This window comes from Polypterus senegalus, chromosome 15 (assembly GCF_016835505.1).
Source record: "Polypterus senegalus isolate Bchr_013 chromosome 15, ASM1683550v1, whole genome shotgun sequence".
Classification (NCBI taxonomy): Eukaryota; Metazoa; Chordata; class Cladistia; order Polypteriformes; family Polypteridae; genus Polypterus; species Polypterus senegalus.
In genome coordinates, this window is record NC_053168.1 from 106287655 (window position 1) to 106300631 (window position 12977).

A 12977-nucleotide genomic window follows, 5' to 3' on the forward strand; every position below is an offset into this window, starting at 1 on the left:
TCCAAGACTGGCAAGGATTGGTTTCTAATTAATCAGCTGGGTTGGAACAAAAATCTGCACCCACTGTGGCCCTCCAGGACTGACATTGTCTTCCCAGATATAGATAGATAGATATTTTTTTTGAGAAATGGTGAAAACTACTTCATTTAATGAAACTTTTTTTTCAGATAAGTACATTATTGAATATTTTAAACAATGTGACAGCTTGTAATTATGAGAAGCATTTTATTTTCTTTTATGCCATATGCATTGTGGGTAAATATTTTTGTATATATTTTATTAAAGTATGCATTGTAAGTACATTTTATCTATTGTAATATTTTTATGGTCACTGAACAATATGCCCTACAGAATTTAACTTTGTTAATACACAGCACAGTTAACACCTGTGGTCTATAGTTTAACACTTTAATATAGGACATAACACTTCTACGCGTCTGGTTATAAAAAGTTTAAAAAACAGCTGAATCATTTGATCAAGTAACACGAAATTGGTGATCTGTATTGGCCTTAAAAATGATTGGAGTATCCCTACTTTTCTGTTGTCTGATCTTTTGTAAGCAGTTAATAACAGAATGAAACATTCTGACCTGTCATTGTTTACACACGTCTTAAACAACTATTATCATAACCTGATAATTTCTGTATTATCTATATCTATTATTTATTATTTATTTACTTATTATATTACATATCTTACACATCAATATTGCTGCTACTTGTTTGTCCTATCTTTGCACAATGTCTTGTCTTGTTTGTGTTTTAATTATAAATTTTTATTCTATTTTTAATTTACTATTTGCACATCATGTTGTTACACTGTGGACCCTGAGCTTCGCAATTTCGTCTATCTGTATACTTGTATATGTTTGAGATGACAATAAAGTTCACTTTGACTTGACTTTGACTTAAAAAGGTAAAAACTGCAACATGAGCCATAGCTCTGCCTTCCTCCCTAAAAAATAACTTGGTTTCTCCTCAGTTGTGTGCACTTGTGGCGCCTTACCTGTCTCTTCCGTGTCACTCTGAAATATCTGGTAATGGCCGACTGCTGGTACTTTCCTTCATCAGATGATTCTCCTTTGGAAAGCTTTTCTTCTTTCATCTTCCGAAATGCTTCCATCCTCTTACGGATCCTCTCTTCCCTGCCAAAAAAAGTCTGAAGTTTACTAATGATACATAAAGATGCATTTAGAAAAGACTGCATACAAGCACATCCGTTTGTATTTACTTGACATAATTCTCATGAACCAGGAACTTCACTAGCCCTTCTTCATCCGGCTCTTTCCAGTGCAAAGTCTGCTGCTTTGCTGTTGTCACATCAGGATTCAGAAAGATTCTTCGAGCCTCATGGTACTTCCAGCTGACAGGTACAGGATGCACCTTAATAATAATAAAAACATTTTTTAAAATGTCATACTTCCCTATAGAAGAAGTTTATATTTCTTTTGCAGGGTCCTCAACTTAATTAAGAAAATGATTCTTTATTTTACACACATATTTGAACCATTTGCTATCTGGGAATGTTTAAAAGGAGGAAAGAATCACAAAAGCAGCTGGACTTCACGCCAACACACCTCTCTGTTGATATTCAGGAGAACATCCTCAATGGACTTGTGTTGCTGGATGAGAGTCAATGCTTTCTTTGGTCCAAGACCGCGGATCTTCTCACAGTAGTCACAGCCAAGAAGAATGCACAGATCTACAAACTACACAGACAGGCCATATTTGTAAAATAGATTCAAGTACGTTTTAAAGCAGCAGTATCTGCTGGATATGAACCTGTTGAACAGAACCGTTAATGGCTATTCTCATAGAATCAGCACAAGTGAACAACAATACCAAAGGGTAGAACAAATACGGGAGCATTCAGCAAACCCACCAATAGCACATACGTTACTAAGGACAAGGCATGTCAAATAAAGTAGTAGGTCACCGTTTCATCTGGCAGTTGGAAAGCTGCTGTCACAACCATGAGACATGAAACTGTGACACTAATCTGGTGATTATTTATTGCGCTGGACTGATGAAAAGCCAAAGCAGTGGCTGCAACTGAGACACACTACAACTGCACGGGAGGAGACCATTTGGCTTTTTCACTACACTGGATCAACAAAGTATTTAGTGTGTATTTCTTTTTATTATTTCATCTATTATATAACTACAATTCCAAAAAAAAAAACTTCAATACACAAGAGTCCAATAATGTTTAAATTAATAATGCATTCATGATATAAAAAATTCTGGGATTAATTGAGGTTAGCTTTGAAACAGGCAAATGAATAACCTGAGGTTTCCTTTTTCAGCTTTCTGCTGCCACTCAGCACTGCACAGACTTGTTAAAAATGCAATTGCTCACCTAGACATTCTCAGAGAGTGAAGTAACAGAGAAACCTTGGACTCTTAAATGGACGTTTAGAGCTACTTAAAACAACGGCTTGAGTACAAACGTGCAGACAGCACACTTCCATTGTTTCAGGATATCTCACTGACCCACTCTATGTGATTGTGTCATATTTCCAGCTACAGGCTGGTCACCTCCCGCAATGATGCCTGTATGGTGAGCCTTTACTTGACTGTTTGCTCCAATGCAGCACGTCACTGTACAGAGCTGCTGTTCCCTAATGATCCTGAAAAGACACAAATCCCCAAATGGAAATATCAGCTGAGCTTTAACTGAAGGTGAAATTCTCCAAAGTCAAGTCAGTGCATTCTGTTCCTTTTCTTAGATGATACTTGACGCCTGCTCTTCAAATATAACATGTTCACGTGATACAGAAAAAAAAGAGATAAAAATCAACAATACTTCATTTTATTGCTGCATATATTATAGTAGAAATTCCAAAAATGTTCTTGACCAAAAAAAACTTCAATTGACCTGGATGGACAGTGTGGGTTTTACTTTTCATATCTGCACAAAAATTAAGAGACAGCACTTAATTCAAATTGAGTAAATAGTACCAAGTCCTGCACCGTATGTGCTTTCTTACCTGCTCTTGGGTAAGATTAAGAACCTCTAGCAGCTTTGGCAAGCAGTATTCTATGACATCACTGTAAAATGAAAGAGAACATACATTAGGATATACAGTAAAAGCCAGTAATGGAGTGGCTCATACAGGGCCACTGAATGGATAACTACTAGAAATCCCTGAACATAAGATTTTACAATATAATACTGTACAGTAAAGCCTCGTTTATCACGGTTAATCCGTTCCAGACTCTACCGCAATAAATGAATTTCCACGAAGTAGGATTATTTATTTATAAATCTAATATTTTAGCAGTTAGAGCATATAAATCTTGTTTATGACCTTCTAAATACGTTTTTTAACATTATTAGAGCCCTCTAGACATGAAATAACACCCTTTAGTCAAAAGTTTAAACTGTGCTCCATGACAAGACAGAGATGACAGTTCTTTCTCACAATTAAAAGAATGCAAACATATCTTCCTCTTCAAAGAAGTGCGCGTCAGGAGCAGAGAATGTCAGAGAGAGAGACAGAGAGAGAAAAAGCAAACAATCAAAAATCAATAGGGCTGTTGGGCTTTTCAGTGGAAGCACCGACATAAAGCGGCCGCAAGGAAGGGCACAATGTGAAGGTAGTCTTTCAGAGTTTTTTACAGGAGCATCCATATCTTCTAAGCAAACAGCCCCTCTGCTCACACCCCCTCCGTCAGGAGCAAAGAATGTCAGAGAGAGAGTGAGAGAGACAGAGAAAAGCAAACAATCAAAAAATCAATACGGCTGTTAGAGCTTTGAAGTGTGCGAAGCACCGTGAGGGAAGCATATCGTATATCATTGAGGAATTTTATTTAATATGTAATACGTGCTCTGATTGGGTAGCTTCTCAGCCATCCACCAATAGCGTCCCTTGTATGAAATCAACTGGGCAAACAAACTGAGGAAGCATGTACCATAAATTAAAAGACCCAATGTTCGCAGAAATCCGTGAAGCAGAAAAAAATCTGTGATATATATTTAGATATGCTTACATTTAAAATCCACGATGGAGTGAAGCTGCGAAAGTCAAAGCGCGATATAGTGTGGGATCACTGTACTGTAAATCTCTTAATGTTGATGGTACATTTTCCTTAGTTTTTGCTTAGTTTGAACTTGAAAATAATGTAGTTTTACAACAGATAATGAAATATTCAGTTCCACCCTATAACTTAGTTATAATGAAATGTTCCTAATGATAGCTTTGTGTACCAATAGAGCTGCCCGAAGACAGACAGCCAGAAAGACAGAAGCGCATTAAAGGCATCGAGTTTTCTGACCTTTATGTACAGAGGTTAAACGAAGGTCCCGGTGCATGTGATAACAGACAGAAACCTTAAGAAACGTAGTATTAGATAATTAAGCCTTAAATGGAATACCCCAGACAAGTTGCTTTGCCATTTTTTTTGCCTGTACTGTATTAACAACTTTTTTCCTAATTTTGCGTGAACTGTTTACTTTGAGTTTCAATAAAGTCTTTTAAATGAAGACACTTGGAATGCAGAGTTCATAGCCGTCCAGTGCTGCTAAGATTCACACCATCATAGGAATGGTGATTTATTTGGGTTTTTGGTGGGAACCCCAGGAATACACCCAGCCTTGGCCCGACCTGTACGCACTCACTCAGTGACAAATCAATAATAAAGTGGTATATTAAATGAAAAAATAGAAGGTAAAATATAACTAAACACCAGACCAAAACAATCCCTCCCGATTCCCAGCCAGCAGTCACACATATAACAAAATCCGTAAACAACAAGAAGCACGATAAACACTCACGACAAAGTCCAAAGCACAGACCAAATGTAGCGGCAACTGATGATGACTGGAGAGTGGAATATCCTATGAACAGTTCACTGAAAGGAATGTAATGGGAAGAGGTGATTGGGGGGCACTCCCTCAGATGAAGGTGTTTCCAATCCGAAACTTACACAAACAGGTGGGCATGAGACAGACCGTGTATCTAAACAGGAACAGTAATCCATGATTACAAATGGGAAATCCAAACAGCAACAGAACAGACAGACGAAAATCAGTTCCCACTATGTCTTGCCTGTTCCTCCATTTAAAGGGTCTGCCGTCCTCCCAGCAGCCCCCACGTTCTCCGGAGTTGTCCATTAGAGCAACATCCTGGGGGCAGCTGTAATATGCAGTCCTTTACTCCGTAGCACTCCTAGAAGTTTTTTTTTTGTGCAACGATTCACACTACTGCTGCTGGAATGCCTTTCTGGTAGCTGCTTTTGAACTCGCCAATCACAATTACGAACACAATAGATTGGTCAGTAAAACGAAAAGTGAACATCTTCAGTAGTAGTTCATTTGAAACTAAACACATTGTCTCCAATGAAGTAACTCAGCTGCACAGATACACAGACTAGTACCGGGGTGGCACAATGCCTCTGTCACCGTCAGCTATACGGATGTTCTGTTGGTGCGTTCATTTCTTTCTCTTCATCATGCAGCATGTGCTCTGGCAGGGCAAACAAGCTGTGCGTTAGCTTCACTTTTAAATTTCATTGAGTGAGTGTGTGTGTCTTTGCGTAAGCACTTGTATGTGCCTCTGTGTGCGTATTTAAATAAAATATGTATCTAAAAAACTAACTGTGAAAAAAATGATCAAATGAATAGCCCTGGTCCAATGACTAAACAGAGCAGACTGTTTTTGAAGGACATGGAGAGAAGTACTGCACCAACAGAAATAGGCCTGGAGCCTGGAACAAGACAAACACAATGCAACTTGTTTAAAAAAGGCAGACCCATTTATTGGGTAAGTTTACCGTACTCAGGTTTCCACACACACACACACACACAGACACCAGGCCAAAATCAACTTTTCTCAAAGTTGTGAACAACATAGAATCGCAATCTGAACCTAACACAAGTGTAAATTTCTGACCCCATCACCAAACTTCCATTAACATAGAAGTAAAAACACTGAATTGTAAAAGCTGACTACCTGATACACTATAACTAATAATTCAAAGCTTGAACTGTCATTGCACAACTCCATGCCAAATTCCTGCCTAAAGACCATACCTTCCTTTCTTTGCATTCAGTTGACGGATCAGGAATGAGCTACCGAATGCCAGGGTGTCCATGTCCTCTGAGGCGACAGCATCCACCTCCCCAGTTTTCACTAAGTGGGCACACATAGCCTCCCCATCGCTGGGTGCCTGTTGAGCATTGACCAAGGTTATTCCAGATTTTCATTGCAGTCTGTAAATGAGATGCTGGTCTGTGCCTTTTGAACCACTAAATAAATTCTCCTTAACCAATTTATATATTTTCTAGCTGGATTGAAAATGCTGTACATGAGGTACAGTTGGTAAGTTCTAGGGCTGAGGATCATTTGTTAAAGGGAACCAAAATCAGCAGTGCTTTATAAACGCTGCCCTCCAAAGACATTACCCTAAGCTGGAACTCGCTCCTGCCACTTCTCACATGTCAGCTGTAAAGATTTTCTGGAAATTCATGGAATGCATCCAGAGAAACCACATTTGCTATTTGTTTTCAATGCCATTCAAGTGACAACCATTTCTAAGACAAGTAAACAACAAAACGTTACAGGTTCAAATGTCTGGAGAGCATGATGGAGGAAGCAGTAGCACTGTCCAAGGTTTATCTGTATGTACTGCTGCACTGGGTGGGCGGCTTGATGTCTGTGACCAGCTAGCACTGCTGTTTACTTGCTATAAAGCTTTAGTATGGAAGTTGCTTATTTACAAAGAACATGTTGGCTCATTTCACAAACATTCTTTTTCACTTCAGTAATGCTCAATAAACACGTGTTTCAATATCAGTGAGTGCCTTCTGAGCACATGTAAGCCACTAGACGTTTGGCGCTATACACAGAGCTGTTACGCTGTTAGATGTGACATGTATGCACCAATAGCAATGCCACACTGAGTGTACTTTTTCTTTATTTTCACACAAGGCAAGTCAAGTTAAAGGCACTGAGCTAGAAGAAACTTTGAGGAGTCCCATATACAGTGCATCCGGAAAGTATTCACAGCACATCACTTTTTCCACATTTTGTTACGCTACAGCCTTATTCCAAAATGGATTACATTCATTTTTTTTCTTCAGAATTCTACATAAGTATTCACAGCCTTTGCTCAATACTTTGTCGATGCACCTTTGGCAGCAATTACAGCCTCAAGACTTTTTGAATATGATGCCACAAGCTTGGCACACCTATCCTTGGCCAGTTTCACCCATTCCTCTTTGCAGCACCTCTCAAGCTCCATCAGGTTGGATGGGAAGCGTCGGTGCACAGGCATTTTAAGGTCTCTCCAGAGATGTTCAATCGGATTCAAGTCTGGGCTCTGGCTGGGCCACTCAAGGACATTCACAGTGTTGTCCTGAAGCCACTCCTTTGATATCTTGGCTGTGTGCTTAGGGTTGTTGTCCTGCTGAAAGATGAACTGTCGCCCCAGTCTGAGGTCAAGAGCGCTCTGGAGCAGATTTTCATCCAGGATGTCTCTGTACATTGCTGCAGTCATATTTCCCTTTATCCTGACTAGTCTCCCAGTTCCTACTGCTGAAAAATATCCCCACAGCATGATGCTGCCACCACCATGCTTCACTGTAGGGATGGTATAGGCCTGGTGATGAGCGGTGCCTGGTTTCCTCCAAACGTGACGCCTGGGATTCACACAAAAGAGTTCAATCTTTGTCTGATCAGACCAGAGAATTTTGTTTCTCATGGTCTGAGAGTCCTTCAGGTGCCTTTTGGCAAACTCCAGGGGGCTGCCATGTGCCTTTTACTAAAGAGTGGCTTCCGTCTGGCCACTCTACCATACAGGCCTGATTGGTGGATTGCTGCAGAGATGGTTGTCCTTCTGGAAGGTTCTCCTCTCTCTACAGAGGACCTCTGGAGCTCTGACAGAGTGACCATCGGGTTCTTGGTCACCTCCCTGACTAAGGCCCTTCTCCCCCGATCGCTCAGTTTAGATGGCCGGCCAGCTCTAGGAAGAGTCCTGGTGGTTTCAAACTTCTTCCGCTTACGGATGATAAAGGCCACTGTGCTCATTGGGACCTTCAAAGCAGCAGAAATTTTTCTGTAACCTTCCCCAGATTTGTCCTGTCTTGGAGGTCTACAGTCAATTCCTTTGACTTCATGCTTGGTTTGTGCTCTGACATTGAACTGTCAACTGTGGGACCTTATATAGACAGGTGTGTGCCATTCCAAATCTTGTCCAATCAACTGAATTTACCACAGGTGGACTCCAATTAAGCTGCAGAAACATCTCAAGGATGATCAGGGGAAACAGGATGCATCTGAGCTCAACTTTGAGCTTCATGGCAAAGGCTGTGAATACTTATGTACATGTGCTTTCTCAGTTTTTATTTTAATAAATTTGCAAAACCTCAAGTAAACGTTTTTCATGTTGTCATTATGGGGTGTTGTGTGTAGAATTCTGAGGAAAAAAATGAATTTAATCCATTTTGGAATAAGGCTGTAAGGTAACAAAATGTGGAAAAAGTGATGCGCTGTGAATACTTTCCGGATGCACTGTATATATTTAGCACGATGTTTTTTCATTGAAAACGGCCTGCTTTTTCAAAATCACTTCAGTAAAATCTCTATCAGTATAAAATAGGCAGGGAAGACCACAAATACAAATACTGTACCTATCAATGCAATGTTGCTAAACTGGAGAGTGTGAATAAATAGGAGACAGGCAGCAGAATGCAAATCAATGCAGGAATTAGCCAATGATTTAAAAAATGGATTGCAATGAATATTTAAATCCAACATGGCCTTCAAGACTGAGGCTGAAGAAGTGTAGAAAGTCATAAATTAGAAGTTAACTGTAGCAGGAGTTAAATAAAATATACAAAACTAATCTTTAATCATGAGACTGCTGCTGTGCACCTCCAAGGCCAAAACATAGTGCCTTGGCAAAGACACAGAATTGGTTATTAAAAATCTTTGTGAGGTTTCTGATTCAAAAGCAGACAATGTACAAATAACATTTAAATACATAAACAAAGCTGACAGCATCAGCTGACACTGACAGCACCCATAAAACAGACAGACTTGCATTACCTGAATGTATGGAACGCCAAGTAAATCGAGCAACTTTTGGCAGTTTTGCACTTGGTTAGAGACTGCAAAAGAATAGTAGAAATTCAGATTAACTTCTAAAACTGTAAACAAATTGTTTTAAAAAATCCCTTAAATTTTTAACACAAATTCAAAAGCAAAACAGTTCTTTTTTAAATTTAGAAGTTTAATAACTGGATAGTTTATGAATGCCATGCAATCTTTTCTAACCTCATTTCTAATTTGTCGCTAGATGATGAACCAGTTAATAAATTTACATTTATTCCTTTAGCAGGCATTGTTAAACATGATATTCACTTTATAGAAAGACCTCATTCTAAGGTACCGTACATGGTATTGAATTATAAGCTTTACTTAAAAATATCGACATTTTTGAGTAATCTTAAATATTTTTTTGAAATTGCTTACAAAGCAAACACCATCACTGAGAAATGGTGCCAGGACTTGTGATGAACATTTTATTTTTTCTTCAGATAATGCTGTCTCACAGTTTCTTGGGTCCTGGATGAACTTATTCTTAACTGGTTGCATCTTCACCTCTCAAGCTCTCAAGACAGAGTACAAGTTACACTCTAAAGACCCACCTTAGTACAGGAATATTTGCTAGTTTTTCTGGGGCGGAGACCTTGCACACTTGGAAAAGTAAATACAAATAAAGTTTTTGCTTTTATAATGACAGACTAGATACATCATTTTAATAAACAGAATCCTGCGCAATTTCAGAAAGCATATCCTTTGACAGAAAACAAGCAAGAACAAGACAGATTTTCAAAAGACCAAAACAGGTGACCTCACACATTGTTGGAAAGTGACGCACAACATATGACTATCAAAGGGAGCAATTATTTTACATACAAGTGAGACATCATTTGAACTAGTCACAGCATATTTAATTTTCAAAAATCTCTTTCCAGCAGATTGAATGAAAATAACTTGATGATGATGCTTTTCACTGCAAGTATTAGAAGAGTCAACACTGGTGACAGTCACCTGCCATGTCTAAGGATTTCTACATGTCCAAAAACATAAGACTATGCCTGCTGAAATTGTGGTGACTACATTGCAATGCATGTGTACATGCTGCATTTAATTTTGGCATAGTTTTATTTTAATATAATTAAAAACTTATCAACCAAATAATCAATTGCTTTTCACTATGGCACACAATTTTCATGTCAGTATAAAATGCAGTAATGTCTACAGGCTGCGTGTCATGTGGTAGGAGACCATGCAGTAACCTCCTTGACGTTAACCCTGAGCGTGACTGAAGCGTGAAATTCTGTGTTATTAACGGTTAATCCCACGTCAAGCTCAGGGTGTGCGTAATGATCTGCAATAAGCCTGAATAACTCACTGGACAGTATTCTGCTGACATCTTGTGCCTGAAATAACATCATGGTGCAAAAAATCATGAATATTTCTATGCATTCAGCCACCTCATGGTAATTCATCACTGTTCATGAGAGGTGGAGATGAGCTTTCAACCCAAAACAGAATGGCAAACTTAAAAGCTGTAAAGTCACTTATTCTGATAAACTGAAAGAACCCAAACTCTCCTCTTTTAAGTTAGTGGGAAACCGATGTCTTATACTATTTGAAATTGGAAAAAATCAAATACTCCGTTAGAGGATCCATACAGACTTTTTTCAAAACATGGCAGGATCTAATCAGTAATAGTTTAAAATGAGCTCATAAAGCACAGAGATTTTATTAATTTAGGTATGTTTAAAAGCCTTAAATTTCACACCTCTTGGATCAACAGCGTGAGTTTTCTGCATTCAACTTATATGACCGACATTATAAAATACCAGAAATTATACAGTAAAATAAAGCCTGACTTAACCGTGGGAGAACTTAAACGCGAGTATATACAGTATCTAAATATGCAAAAAGGCAACTTTATCACAGAAGTCACTCAGGAAGAAGCCAGGTGGCTGCTGGTCTTGGATAGAATTAAGCTGTTGGCCACCGATTTGTGTTAGCAAGGAAGGTGGGTTCAATGCTACCAAAACAGGAGGAATGATAATGGAACATTACATAAGAGGTGAAAGGAAAGAAAACTTCAAAACCAATGGCATAGATGCATGCATTTGAGAAATACAAATACTTAAGTACAGAAGGAATCTTGTATCCAACACATCCAAGCAACGGCTGTAGAAATGAAAAACACTTCACTCTCTGTTAACATAAAAGGCCTTTGAAAAGCCAGCTGAAACTAAAACCAACACCACTGTCTTTTGTTTCCTAGCAGTCAAATATTCAGTGCATGCAGCTCTTCTCTTCTTGGAAAAAAGAGCAGTTGCTGGCTTCTGTAAAGAGCACTTGATAAGGTTCCAAATTTAAACGTACACTGTGTTCAGTCCCAAAGAATAAAAAATCCTTTTCCCAACAGCTGGAAAGAAACGATATTCACTCATGGTGCGTTGTCACAATGTAATTCCAAACATGGAATCAAAACTCAATGCGATATTGATGAAAAGTTAATTCAAAAAATTGTTTTTACTGAAGTTTTACAGTAAAAGGGTGAGTTTAAAAAGTATGTTTTAATTTCAAAGCCAAAAAGAACAAAAATGTATAACGCAACAAATACCTCTAACACAACATGAAACATAATTTTCTTTCAATTTATTATGTTTAACTATTTTTTACTATGGTTAATTACTCGCTGTAATGGGAAATAGTTCTATTATGCATATGTAACAATTCCCATAAAAATAACAATCTGTTTAAGTTTTACCTCTGCTTCCCCATACGTTAGTGCCAGATCTGTGAAGTGGGTAGCGCGTAGCGTCCACCCAGGGGTTGGCAAGCAAAGCGAGCGGGGGCAGAGCCCCCTAGTATTATTATAACTAATAATTCATTCAGATATTTTTTTTTATATATTAATTTACCCGAAATATTTTTATACCCCATTGACCACTGCTTTCATTAATTTACTATGAAAAAAAACAGCTAAAAATTGAATTATCATTAAAATAAATTATTTACACCAACACTTTATCCCTGAAACAGAACTGTGGAAAGGAAGGCTAAATAACAATCCTGGTTCATTTTTTATTCTTTATTATTTCAGACCAATATGCCATACTACAAATTAGCCTTACTGTGCAGAAAAGGGAGCAAACTCATGGAAGCCATTATCTGTATATTGTTCAGTGATGTGGCAGAGTCTCAGAGATGAAGAAAGCTGCATCTCTATGTATATAAAATCCAACGTCTGTCTGTCTGTCTGCTTTTCACGAGAGAACTACTTAATGGATTTAGATTGTTTTTTTTTTCAATAATTTGCTTGAACATTCCGGTTGATTTTGCACCTTCTCTCATCGTGCTAAGTATCATAGTTTGCTTGTAGGAGTGATTTATTCCTGCTTATTCGAGACAGGGGCTGAGAGCCAAGGGGAGTGGGAAGCGTGACGTCAGGAGTAGGGAGCCGGGTAGGGCCCTCCTCACTGTCCTGTTTCACTACTATGCGGGCGGAGTTGCAGGGGACGGCTAGTATATTATGAAGTTAAAAGACAAACTCTGACACGATATTCAACATGTTTTGTAAGCTGAAAATACTTTTGTGTTTTTTATCATCATCCAGAACAGACATTAACATGACACTGTTTATGTTCCTTTCACTTTCAAGACACACCCAAGGAATGGCGTAAACTACAGTGTCCATAGAGGGTTTGGGTGAGATCTACTTTAAAATCATATTAAATATACGGTATAAGCAATACTGTTAATGTGCTAGGGCATGTGAACACCAAATCACAGAACAATGTGTTTGAAAGCTGATACATTCCAAAATCAGATAAATACAGTCATGTTGAAACATCAAGAGTCCTTTTCCCTGAACCAAAATTAGCAGAAGATGATTTTGACAAGTGCTGTAGCCCAAGTAAAGCATGCTGTAAATAGCTA

General features: G+C 38.5%; 1 protein-coding gene across 1 annotated transcript in view; it reads right to left on the reverse strand.

Moving 5' to 3' along the window:
• zgc:110269 (probable flap endonuclease 1 homolog) overlaps positions 1-12977 on the reverse strand; it is a 40759-nt gene that overhangs the window by 12580 nt on the left and 15202 nt on the right. The window contains exons 5-10 of the mRNA XM_039736225.1: positions 9051-9112; positions 6035-6171; positions 2991-3051; positions 1578-1709; positions 1232-1383; positions 1007-1145 (exon numbers count right to left, since the gene is read on the reverse strand). Of these exons, the coding sequence (XP_039592159.1) occupies positions 1007-1145; positions 1232-1383; positions 1578-1709; positions 2991-3051; positions 6035-6171; positions 9051-9112 (683 nt within the window). The remainder of the gene's footprint in view (positions 1-1006; positions 1146-1231; positions 1384-1577; positions 1710-2990; positions 3052-6034; positions 6172-9050; positions 9113-12977) is intronic.